We start from the raw sequence: 12,195 nt of genomic DNA on the forward strand, positions 1-12,195 counted from the left end.
ATGATCATTTTATTGATATTGTTCAATTTGTTTAGCTTCACTTTAAATGCTATAAAAGGATCCGTTTTCGTAAAGTTAAAACTTGTGACATGATTTCCAGAATTACCCCAATGCATGATCAGAACTAAGCAATTCAATTTACGAACTAGTGATCGATGAACACTCTTTCCTCAAATTCTACTCCCCTCTGTCTTCATCTTTATTGTTAAGATGATAGTGAAGGATTTAAACTTCCTAGAAAATGAATGCAGTCCATCTTTTTTTTAACATCTTCAAATTTTGAAATTTAATGATGATGCACAGTGTTTTATTGATTTTTTTCCTTGATAAAATGGTAACTCAACTAAATAACCATAGATGTAAAAAAAAAAAAAAAAAAAAAAAAAACATAGGTGTTCAAATTTGTTTTAACATACTACTAGAATCAACAATCTATTAAGGAACTCAATATTATAAGATTCCGCCAAGTTTTACAAATTCTCGAGTCCTTACTCCATCCCTCACAGGTTGATTGGATATTCGATGTATCTAATAGATTGTATCGCTTGATGTAGTTTAATAATAATTTGTTTCTTTGATTTAATTGTATAGTTTCAAGAACTAAAAACTAATTGTTCGGAAAAATTAAACTCAAGTACTTTCCTCAAATTGTGGAAGTACCAAAAACAAAAAACTGTGGAAGTACCAAAAACTAATTGGAATTATCCACAAGTACTTTCGGAAAAATCCAAAAGTACTCGAGAGTCGAGTGGGTTAGTTAGCAATCCCAAAGGCTATGCATTTTACTCTTTTCTCTGTTTCTCCTTTCGAACTTGGTTAATAGACGAAGTAAAAGATGCATAAACGAAGTAGAGCCGAATATGGTGTAGATTTATTTTACATAAATTGTCCATGGACAAGATAAGAATCACGTTTTTTTTCCTGCTAAAGCACGGAGTTGTAAGTCTTTGGAGTTTAGTTTGCTGTATAGGCAAACATTTCTTGCCCCCTCTCTATACATCTTCTCACATGTCTTTAAAATTTATGACATTTAACGAACAAAAGAGTGGTGCTTAATATCTTCTGTTACATTGATGGAAGACTCCTAGGGAGCTTATAGATTAAAAGTTCCATAGTGGATGTACTGCTGGCCTACTCGGTGTATGGATATTTTCTTCTTTTTTGTGATTTGTGACAAGAATAGGCTCCTCTGGAACTCGAGTCAATCTATTGTCTCTGAGCTGTGGGTATCCCGGAAACAGCTTCTCTATCCCCTTTGAGGTAGGGGTAAGGTCTGCGTACACTCTACACTCTCCGGACCCCACTGGTGGAATTTTATTGTTGTTGATTTAATTGTATAGTATCAAATAACTTTACTAATACCCTAATTACTACAAGTATTAAATTTAACAACAATTACAAAATAATTTAAGACATCTCAATTTCTTAATTTATCACCAATTATGCCTCGTAAATATTTTAAGATATTAAATTCACCAAAATCCTAACGAAATTAATCAAAGACACAATGGTTTTGGTGGTCTTAGCATAAAAAAGGTAGGTGAGAATGCTAAAAGGGATAAATTGAAAAATGAAGCGGCAAACAAACTAGATGTCTAACATAGATTCGTATATTTAGATGTTATTTTGGTAATTTGATTGCGCGAGCAAATTCGTATTATGTTATTACACTTGTGTGCATGTTTGGTTTGGAGCCCAAGGTAAGGTGAAGTTAAATAAAAAAATAGAACTATGAAATAATAAGTAACATAACTGGGGAAAAAAAAAAAGTAACAATCGAATCACACCAAATGAGTATGTTACATAAAATGGGTCTTTTCGTTATTACATACCAACGAATTTAACAATACAATAAAATTTTAGTCCAAATATGTACAGATTAACGAGAAATCATATATAATGTCTTCACCAACTAGTATACATGACATATTCACATGCTTGCTTACCAAACACTAGAAAATACGAGAGAAACTCGCTCATTTTCCCATAGGAAACATTATTTTGAAGATGTTTTTCTTCATACCAAACACACCCTACATGGCTACATCCCTTCAGGAAATGGGATGGATTCACAGCAATGGTAATAGCCATTGTCACCATACACAAACCTTTGTGAAAGATGAGCTTCACGTAAAAGACACTCTCCCCATTCTTCCGAGCCATACTGACCAAAAATTGCTCGTGCATCAAAGGAATCAGCATTTCCTGATCTATTTTTGCTACCAATTAGAGAACAGTAAGTCAGTGGCAACCATAACAACAAAGAGAGTTATGCAACCGGTAGCATCATGCTAGAGACTTAAAGCCGACTAATAAACAAGACTATGCAATGAAAGAATTAAAAATGGCACCTTCTGCTGTGTCGCGCATTCATTATAGTGGCATGTAACTGTATTAGGAAGGGCAGAAAAGGCTTATCAGGAACTTTTCAAAACATGAAAATAGCCACACAAAAAAAAAATATTAATTTTAGTAATTTTTATCACGACAATTTCATGGATAAGCTATACAAGCATTCTGGTATCAAATCTAAAAAGGAAAAAGGCCACCAGAGACTATAGAATACATCTAGAAAAGAAACTGTATCAAGTGCAAGTCTAAAAACAGTTTTAGGGGGACAAGCATTTCTCGAAAGTAACCATAAAAGTGAAAATATTATTCAATAAGATGATGAATAATGTTCACGTATTTAATACTTGATGCTAGAGCAGAAAAAGAAATGCACACCACAAGAATGCACCAGCAAGCAAAATGCAACTGAAGAAACAAGTTCCAGGCATATAAAGTTGGAATGCAGGAGGTGAGAAATGAGTTACGGTTCGAGAGTTCTTAATTCGAAGAGGTGTCAGAATTAAAATGGATGTAGCCATATTGACTCTTTATGGTGAATGAACTGCTTCCATTTCCAAAATAGGGTTTCTGGCTGTATTAAGAGATTCTCTACCAGGTGCCTTATGCTTTTAGGCCCTTTTTTTTTTTTTTTTTTTTTTGATAGCCTAGAAACCCCAGATCCAGTGGCACAAGGTTCGATTCTCGGTAGATAATGAGCACACTCCTCTACCCTTCTCTACTTAAAAATCAGGCTTTTGTACCGCTAGACCACAGCCCTGTGGGGGCGCTTTACCATTTCTTGTTATGAATAAATTGTTTTTATGAGAAAAGAAAGTGTAGGGTCCGTGGGGGAAGGAAAAACAAGGAAGAAGAAGCACTAGATTGAATGGTCAAAGTATTTGAACACAGCATCAACAGAAATAGAGTCCTAATGGACAAACAAAAAAGGCACTGCCAACCAAATTAACCAGAATACAGAATTAACACCTTGAAAGCTATACCTTTAACTTCCGGTTTGCATCTTTTTCAAGAACAAGACCAGCTTCAGTGAACGCATCAATGATGACCTCTAGAAAGGCTAAGGAATGACAAATGCAGGTAGTAAATTCCGTTAGAAATGACAAATGCAGAGAAATGAAAATTAGTGGGTACAGTGAGGGAAGAAGATGCCAGAAATTGTGGATACGACAAGCACGTAAAAGTAGGGCTTAACCACCAATTACTTCCACAGGAGCATATACAACATAAGCTTTTGCCGGAGACCCTCTCATGCACTCCTGCAGGGTAAGAACAAATCTGAGTTCTGGCCAAGAAAAATTGAGACCTTGTGAAATCTCATTAGAAGCGACAGCCCAGAAACATCCAGCATCTAAAATCTATATGATATGTAGTCTCTCACTCTCACTCTCTCTGACACACACATACACAGACCAACAATTGAAGAAGCAAAAAGAAAAAGAGATTGGTGTCGCATGAAAAGGTAAATGAATTCTCTAGATACAATATAAGTGGGTCAACATCACTACCAATGGCACAGTTGAAGGCTCTATACACATTTACCAATTGTTTGGTTCGGAGTTTAAAAATTACAGAAGTCTATTTACTAATTCACTTTATTCAGAATGACAAGAGTGGACTGCTCTAGTGGTAAGCACCCTCCACTTCCAACCAAGAGGTTGTGAGTTCGAGTCACCCCAAGAGCATGGTGGGGAGTTCTTGGAGGGAGGGAGCCGAGGGTCTATCGGAAACAGCCTCTCTACCCCAGGGTAGGGGTAAGGTCTGCGTACACACTACCCTCCCCAGACCCCACTAGTGTGATTATACTGGGTTGTTGTTGTTGTTGTACTTTTAACTTTTAAGCATATAAACTCAAGGCAGGCCTGATCTATGTTTCTTCATCAATTCGTACTGTTTCGCTACAAAATATTAACTGTAATATCACTACTAATTCTTGTATCCTGTTTGGAGAGGTTTTCTTTCTTGTTTTAGTGTTTCCCCAAGCCATTAACTTATTAGCCCATGAGAGAAAATCATCAAACCACAAGAAAATATTTTAAACTAGCAAACTGCTATAGCACAACAAATAGACATCAGAATCCATAAAATAAAATCTGAGTGGACCATATGCATATCTGAGGTAAACACATACTGCAAGCCCGGCAATTACTCTCCAAAAAGGAAAAAGCCAAAGAAAAAGTCACTAGCGAAGTACAACTAAATTGATTAAGTTAACTCGTGTTATTTTACTTTGCACAACAAAATATTGAAATTTTGTGGTGCATGGCAAAATTACATCACATTCAACACATGTATAGTTATAAAAGGGAAAAAGGAACAAACACGTCAGGTGGCAACTTAAATTTATTCGAACCTTATAGATGGACATTTCAAGTATCTCTAGTATGAGATCTATCATTTTGTTTTTGAAGTAAAAGATAAAGTGCAAGTTAAATTCAGACAATATTTAATACTGAAAAAACAAAATATAGATGATCTTCATGCATATGAACCTAAACAATGTAAAAACATTAGTTTCTGTAATACAATATGAAAATTTCCAATTTGACAGTTGCAATAATCTTAGGCTCAAGATGCTAAAAGTTGTGAATACTGAAAGGTGACTTGCTCTTAGATGTCTTCCTTCAATGTTCATTCGAGAAGTTTGAGCCGAGGAGTGATCCTTTCCTACTTTGCTCTTTTGGTGACTTAAACCAACAATCTTACGGTAGGTGGAGATTCCTCACCACTAGTCTATCCATCCATTGTTTCCTTTCACTCCTCTCTTACTTTGTTCAATGAATCCTAGATCCTTTGCTGCATCAAGATAGCCATTAATAGTGAAGTGCATTTGCTACAGCAAGAAAACCATTAATCACCTTCTGCTCAATCTACAACATCTTTCCATGTTTCTTCGTTATTGGACTCTACTTACATGAGATGGGATGAGTAGTGGCAGACGGTGTTTTGATCATTTTTCTTACGGAAAAGGGCCAAAACTACCCCTATTGCTTGGTAAATGGTCTGAAATTACCCTCCATCCATCTTTTGGTCCATAAATACACACGATGTTATTTCTAGGCTTAAAATTACCCCTCCCGGTAATGGTGCAATATGTGTGGACCCATTTAATGCGTTGGCAACATATTAATAGGCCACGTGGCTATTTATTGTAGTCATTACATCCGGGTGTAATATACCCGCCCCATTATTTAACCCGCCCCAATAATAGGTTATCCACTTCTTGTGCGTTAACCTATACCTTTTTATGCAGACGATTAGCAACAGATGATTCACCCAAAGATTGATTGCAAGCAGATAAGCAAATACGAACTCCACGGATAAATTTCAAAGGAAAGGGTTATGATGCCAGTTAAATTGTCAGAACTAAACCAGCTGTGTACACAAAAAAATTAGCTTCAATAAGTAGATGATATAACTTACGCGGATAAGAATTAACATGTAATGGTTATCAACTATAGCAGCCTGAAGTGCATAATTGTATAACTTGGATAAATACTTACCAAACCCTTCAGTCTTATAGACACAGGTCGGCTCTCCAAAGCATCAAGTACTTTTGGTGAGACACTCTGGTTTATATTGAGAAGTTAGACAGAGAAAAAGATATTACAAAGGGACAAAATAGCCATTCAAGTAGAAATGTTTACCTGCAAAACCTGAGCAGCTGCTTCAAAACGGTCCTTATTCCAAAGCTTCAGCATGAGCACAGTCAAGTGGAATGTTTTTGGGTTAATAAAGATGGACTTCTCAATTCCCAACTCTGTTTGAGTGGAAAACATTGGTGAATTTTGTCAGAGATTAAGAACTAGAAGCACCGAGTCCCCATGCTAGGTTGAAAGATGGGGATAGATATTATAATAAACATAAGGAAATGAAGAGAGAACAATTTTCATCTTTTACAACAACATTAGTACATGAATCCTTTTTCTCTCTTCATCTTTTAATCAAGGCAGAATACCTAATAACCCATAAACTTGGCACGAATTATTAGTAGCACATCTGAACTATTCGTAATCTTAATTACTCCTCGACTTAGCTATTTGATAGTCCTTATCCCCTAAGATGCTGACATGGCAAAGAGCTTAGGTGCATGCAAGTGACGAGAAATTGAAGAATCAGCTAGAGGTGGGGTATTTTCCACCCGTTACTTGACAGTCATATACAATGGTTTATTTATTCCAATTGTTTACTTCCCCTAAGATGCTGACATGCAAAGAGCGTAGCAAGAGCATGTATGTCACTTCCTGGAGATGAGATCATTCAGGGGTTAGATGCTGTCAAATATCCAAGTGCATAGGGTAATTAATACTATGTGCAACTAATAACCCATGCCAAGTTTACGGGGATTTTAGCTAACCTGTCCTTAAGAAAAGTAACACAGTACGTAGATCTTATACCTAATAGTTCGAAGCCTTTGATTCTGAGGTAGGGGACTTGGACACTTCAGTAATTCCAAGAACTGAGTTCTGAAAGTTGATGAGTTTGTTTACCAGTTCAGGATATATGGCTAATGGAAGCGATACAAAGTGAGAGTAGTCCGGATTTTGGCTTTCAACTGCCTACAGGAAACAAAGAGGCACAAATAAGACTTGGAGGACTAACTCAACTTTAATCCTGAAAGAATTCCTCGACAAAAAACAGAAGTCAAATAAAGTGGCCTTATTTAGACGTAATGCTATATTTTAAACAAATTACTGGTTAAAATATGGCTGTTTAGTAAAAAATTTATCCTTAATAGAATCAATGGAAGCAAAAATAGACAGAAAAGCCTTAGTAAAGACTCTGTTGATTAATAACTTTGCAGCACTGAATGTTCAAGCAGAAATGAGATCAATTATAAGAGATATAAGAGCAATTCAGGCAGCGTAGACATGAGATTATTCCTAACTGCAAAGCGATGACCTATAAATCAGTATATGCACTTTCAATAAATTAGGCGTCTGGGCATATGCTTCTGCTGCGGTGCTGCCACAGATCCTACTTCCGGGTGCAGTTTTCTACATAAAAAAGTACTACGAACTATAAAATCCAGATGAAAAGATGCAAAGAATTCACTCCAAAACCTATCCCCTCCTATGAACGCCGCAGCTCTTGTATTCTTATGAAAAGGGAACCCTAATTATTTATCGACTACTCTTGGTTGGGTAGGATGGTCTAATTCCATTTACCGAAAAAGAAAATGGGCCCGAATGATCAACGAACATAATATATACCATTTTTTTCACAGGCTGTCGATCCATTTGATGGATTGGACCTATAAAAGCAGAACAGTGAAGATCAGCATCACAAATCCAATGTAAAATAAAACATTTAGGAGCCATATTCAAAAGAATCCAAACATAAAATAGAAGCACGGTCTGGACCAAAAAATAGTGTTTGCAATAGGCACTCCTAAACCTCAAACTATGCCGACACAGGATCAAGGTCATGGAGAACAACAGAGAAATGATCAAATGGATACTTATAAAGAGTCGAAAACTTTCAAACGCCACGTATAAAGGAACTTCAGATCAAGTTGATTTAAAATTCTTGTACTTATGCAGACATAAAATGAAAAAACAACCATGTAAGGGTATGAGTTAATACCAGAAGACTGAGAAGGACTAGAGCCTGAAGGTGCACCCCTAGAACGAACATTTGATGCTCCTGATCTACTCGGTTCTACATCCCGTTGCAGCTGGTTTCCACAGCTGCCGCCACCACCATGTTGCTGAGGCTGCTGTGGCGGTGCCCGTATCCAAGCAGTACCACTGCCGCTACTAACATCTTGTTGTCGCTGCTTCGGTGGTGGTCGCGTCCAAGCAGTACCACCGCCACTACTACCATGTTGTTGTGGCTGCTGCTGCGGTGGTGGCCGGGGCCAAGCAGTACCACCACGACCCGGATTCTGACCAGCTGTAAGGTGCTGACCCGTACCCTGCTGATTATAAGGAGCCCCACGACCCTGATATTGACCCGGACCAGATGCCCTTGGCTGGTTATCCCATTGTTGCGGAAGCTGAAATGGTGGCTGCTGATTGTATGAACCCATCTGGGACCCACCCCTTCCGCCTCCACGGCCTTGCTCCTGTTCGGAGTTACCACCACCACGGCCTCGGCCACGACCACGGTTACCTCCACCGCCACCACGTCGGTAATTTCCACGGTCCATTTTCCAACTTCACTAAATAAAACAACTGTAACTTTTCAAAACAAAAAGTATATATGTGCTCCTTTTTAGTTGTCATATCTTGCTTATATAGTGAAAGTAAACTTTGATCCACATTTATTAATTTTCAAATATCATTTTCGCTTGAAATTTTTATTCACTTTTTTTAAAATTTTACAATTCTTATGTCCAAACGCCCATTAAATATGGTATATAGAGTAGAAACAAAAGAATATTAAATGGAATAAGGCCGAATAAACTCCTGTACTTATTTCAATTTGACATCTCGCCCCCTACGTCACTTGTTTTCATCTAGACAATTCTACTTGATAAAAAGCTTATTGTCTTAAATCCCTTTGACCGTTAATCAAAGTTATGTAGTATTTATTTTGTTGAGTCAGATAAAGTGTGTGGCTCCACGCTTTTAAAAAAAGAGTGAATGCAATAATTTTGATTAAAAAATATTAAAATCAAAAGAAAACTAACAAAGAAAAGAAAAAGGAAATAATTTAAAATATTCCCCAACTCCTCCCCACCTACATCTTCTTTCCCGAAGCTTCGCCCTTCCGACACCCCCCCCCACAAACCCAGCTTCTTCTTTCCCTCGCCTCCCTCCTCTGGTCACGAACCCTCAACCCTCCAACCTAGTTGCGCAATGGTAAAGAAGAATCGAAAGAATATAGATGAGTAGGGATGGCAATTGGGTAGGGCAGGGGCAAGTTGTGTGACCTGCTAAGCTTTTGATATGCCCTATCCTTCCCTATTTAACATTTTTCAAGTTGCTGCCCTGCCTTGCCCCGCCCTATTAGATCCTACCTTGCCCTGTTTAGACTCTCCTTCATTTTTTAACTTTTTTCATTTTATAAGAATTTTTCAAGTTTTTATAACTTTTGACCTTTTAATGAAGCTAGAACTCATTACCTATCATGTCCTTCCTTGTTCAAAATTTTCTTAAAAAGTGTTTTGACCTGCCTTATCCTGCCCTGCCCTGTTTAAGTATTGTCCTGCCCTATTGCTATCCCAATACATGAGGCTTAACAAATATACCTGAAATTTAACCCAAAAAAATACCGAAGTCTTCTCTTTAATTTCTCTCTAAGATGAATTAGTACCAAATAAAGAGGGAGTGGAGGTGCGTTTATCTGTATTTTATGAGCTTCCAAGATGAGTTCTATGCCATTGGGAAAATAGCAAGTTAATAAGATTTTTTTGGCAAAAATCATGATCTGATTCAGTGCATTTTGATTTGTACACACTCTCTCAACCATCAAATTGGGCTGGTGCCTCTTTTGATTTGTACTAGCTATTTTTTGGGGACAAAAACCTCAAGAACAGCCGGATCGAATTGGGTCCTGACACCCACAACCATCAATTGCATGTACACAAACACATACAGTAATCAAGATTCTCTTTTTTAATTAATCTAAAAAATGGAGAAATCAAAGAGCTTTCAATCAAATGCACACGCCATACATAAATAGTCATATCTTAAAACGTGAAGAATTTGAGAGTGTACAGCAATATATAATAGGAAGATTATCCCAAGGCACAAGCATCAGAAGTCCAATTAAGGGTTAACGATCAAGTGAATGGCGGCCCATTTTAATTCTACAGAGCCAACTTAACTTTTATTTCATAATATCCCAAAATTCTGAACCTGAGAAGCTAGAATAAGCGTACACGTATAAACTTTAAGAAACAGTCAACATCTGATTACTTACCTACAAGTATAAGGTCAAATATTGGAGAGAGATCATGAACAGGAAACCCTACGTTCTCGGATGAAAGACGAAAGTGAGAGTAAAGTGGCTATTCCTTTCTGTGAAAATGGTCATGAACTGTACCAAGGAATGTATAATTTTCTTATTTATTGTCCCGCTGGTATGAGATCAAATACCACATATAAACAGTTGTCCCACTCTTTTTTAACCTTATTTAACCTGCTGAAATCAATGTTCAAGAACCGATTCAAAAGAGCAAAAAGTAGTGAAGAAATGAATTTAACTTATATATTGTGATAAAGTAATTTTTTTTTGCACTATCAGCGATATTTCACCTATAAAGCATAAAATGTACAGTGCTAAATTACCTACGCGCGAGATTGTATTTTTTGCGTCTATTAATAAAAAGTGTATAAAATTTAGAATAAGAATGAATTATGTGCATTTAGCAATTGACGTCTTTAAATTAAAAAATATATTATTACATTGACAAAATAGTTAAATGTAGAGTTATTGAAGTCTATTTTTAGATGATAAAAAAGGCGAACGATATTTCGCTAAGAATATTCGTGCTTTTAATATAGTATAGATAGATAGATAGATAGATAGAAAAGTATAAATACGAAAAAGAATTAGGTTACGTGCCGTGTACATATATCGATAATTATTAATTTTTTAGTTTTATATAAACATTACTAAATAATGTATATTTGAAATGCAATTGTGGATTGTCTTTTTGAAAGTTTTTTTAGAATTTGATATTAGGTTGTGCATTTATATTTTTATACGTAAATTCGTTAGATTTAATGATAGAATTTAAATGGGAATCTAAAACCTTTGTATAAACCAAACCTAAACTAATTTAAAACAAATTGAAAATAACTATAGACAAATTAATTATGAAGTAAATAAGGAAAAAAATTATTTAAGTAAATCGTTTTAAATTCCTAAATATGTAGGACTTTTTACATAGTTCAAATAAGGAAGAATTTAATGTAACGACCCGACCAGTCGTTTTGAGCTCTAGCACATCGTTTGGCGGTTTGATGCCTTGAGTAGTTTCACTTCATGTTTTATGACTTGTACACGTGGCCGGAATTGAATTTCGGGAAGTTCGGAGTTGATTCGGAAGGAAAATTCTAAATTCGCAAGCTTTAAGTTGGAAGAATTGACTAAGGTTTGACTTTTGAGTAAACGATTTCGGAATTGGGATTTGAAAGTTCCAATAGGTTCGTATGATAATTTCGGACTTGGACGTGTATTCGGGTAGAGTATCGGGTGGTCCAGGAGCATTTCAGCGCCTATTATGAGAAGTTGGCATTTTGGATGTTCTAGAATTTCAAAGTTTGGTTTGAAGTGGATATTTATGTTATCGAAATCCATTTGGAGTTTTGAGCCTTAGAATAGGTTCGTATCGTTATTTTGTGACTTGTACGTAAAGTTTGGCATCATTCCGGGATGTTTAAGTGTTATTCGGACGCGTTCGGCGAAGTTTGAAGGTTGGAAAGTTGAAAGAAAGTTTTTGGCCGTCGATTTGTAATTTTGATGTTGTTTGACGTAATTCGAGGCTTCGACTAAGTCCGTATCGTATTTTGGGATGTGTTGGTATGTTTGGACAGGGTCCGGGGGGGCTAGGTGCGAATTGGATTGGAAACGGATCGAGTTTGGACTTGGAGGAACTGCTGAAGCTTAAGGCTTCTGGTGCGATCGTACCTGCGAGGTTATGGCCGTAGGTGCGAGACCGCAGAAGCGGTCCAGGGGTCTCAGAAACGGTAGGGAGTGAGGCTGGTTGGATTCGTAGGTGTGAGAAATTTACCGCACATGCGGGTTCGCAGATGGGGGCGGAGAAGCGCAGAAGCGGAAGTGGTATGGGTCTGGATGATCGCAGGTGCGGGTGCTATAGCGCACCTGTGGAACCGCAGGTGCAGTCATGGGCGCGTAGGTGCGGAGTGGTGCTCGAGTTGGGGAGTCCCTAGA

General features: G+C 37.1%; 2 protein-coding genes across 5 annotated transcripts; both read right to left on the reverse strand.

Annotated features, from left to right (window-relative positions):
* Positions 1-1,797: 1,797 nt before the first annotated feature.
* Positions 1,798-8,584, reverse strand: LOC107801051 (uncharacterized). Of its 4 annotated transcripts, XM_016624316.2 has the most exons (9): positions 7,936-8,584; positions 7,563-7,603; positions 6,747-6,908; positions 5,997-6,109; positions 5,853-5,918; positions 3,518-3,608; positions 3,333-3,400; positions 2,352-2,389; positions 1,798-2,210 (listed from the first exon to the last, which is right to left on the reverse strand). In XM_016624316.2, the coding sequence occupies exons 1-3, from the start codon at positions 8,498-8,500 to the stop codon at positions 6,747-6,749; spliced, it is 768 nt and encodes a 255-aa protein (XP_016479802.2). In that variant the 5' UTR covers positions 8,501-8,584; the 3' UTR covers positions 1,798-2,210; positions 2,352-2,389; positions 3,333-3,400; positions 3,518-3,608; positions 5,853-5,918; positions 5,997-6,109. The 4 variants fall into 4 exon arrangements, with proteins under 4 accessions (XP_016479802.2, XP_075090797.1, XP_016479803.2 ...); XM_075234696.1 differs by having other exon boundaries at positions 1,798-2,219; positions 3,333-3,608; XM_016624317.2 differs by lacking the exon at positions 2,352-2,389 and having other exon boundaries at positions 2,083-2,219.
* LOC107801050 (uncharacterized) lies at positions 2,042-6,128 on the reverse strand. Its single transcript, XM_075235737.1, has 6 exons — positions 5,997-6,128; positions 5,853-5,918; positions 5,119-5,182; positions 3,333-3,409; positions 3,210-3,259; positions 2,042-2,219 (listed from the first exon to the last, which is right to left on the reverse strand). The coding sequence occupies exons 1-6, from the start codon at positions 6,126-6,128 to the stop codon at positions 2,042-2,044; spliced, it is 567 nt and encodes a 188-aa protein (XP_075091838.1).
* Positions 8,585-12,195: the final 3,611 nt, after the last annotated feature.

This window comes from Nicotiana tabacum, chromosome 17 (assembly GCF_000715075.1).
Source record: "Nicotiana tabacum cultivar K326 chromosome 17, ASM71507v2, whole genome shotgun sequence".
Lineage (NCBI taxonomy): Eukaryota > Viridiplantae > Streptophyta > Magnoliopsida > Solanales > Solanaceae > Nicotiana > Nicotiana tabacum.

Coding starts and splice junctions, on each gene's coding strand:
- LOC107801051 (XM_016624316.2), bottom strand. CDS start 8,500: ATGGACCGTGGAAATTACCGACGTGGTGGCGGTGGAGGTAACCGTGGT. Junction 7,604..7,935: donor TAGTCCTTCTCAGTCTTCTG/GTATTAACTCAT, acceptor CTGCTTTTATAG/GTCCAATCCATCAAATGGAT. Junction 6,909..7,562: donor GACAGCCTGTGAAAAAAATG/GTATATATTATG, acceptor TGTTTCCTGTAG/GCAGTTGAAAGCCAAAATCC.
- LOC107801050 (XM_075235737.1), bottom strand. CDS start 6,128: ATGTTTTCCACTCAAACAGAGTTGGGAATTGAGAAGTCCATCTTTATT. Junction 5,183..5,852: donor CTATAAGACTGAAGGGTTTG/GTAAGTATTTAT, acceptor TTCTTGCTGTAG/CAAATGCACTTCACTATTAA. Junction 3,260..3,332: donor ATGCAAACCGGAAGTTAAAG/GTATAGCTTTCA, acceptor TTTGTCCATTAG/GACTCTATTTCTGTTGATGC.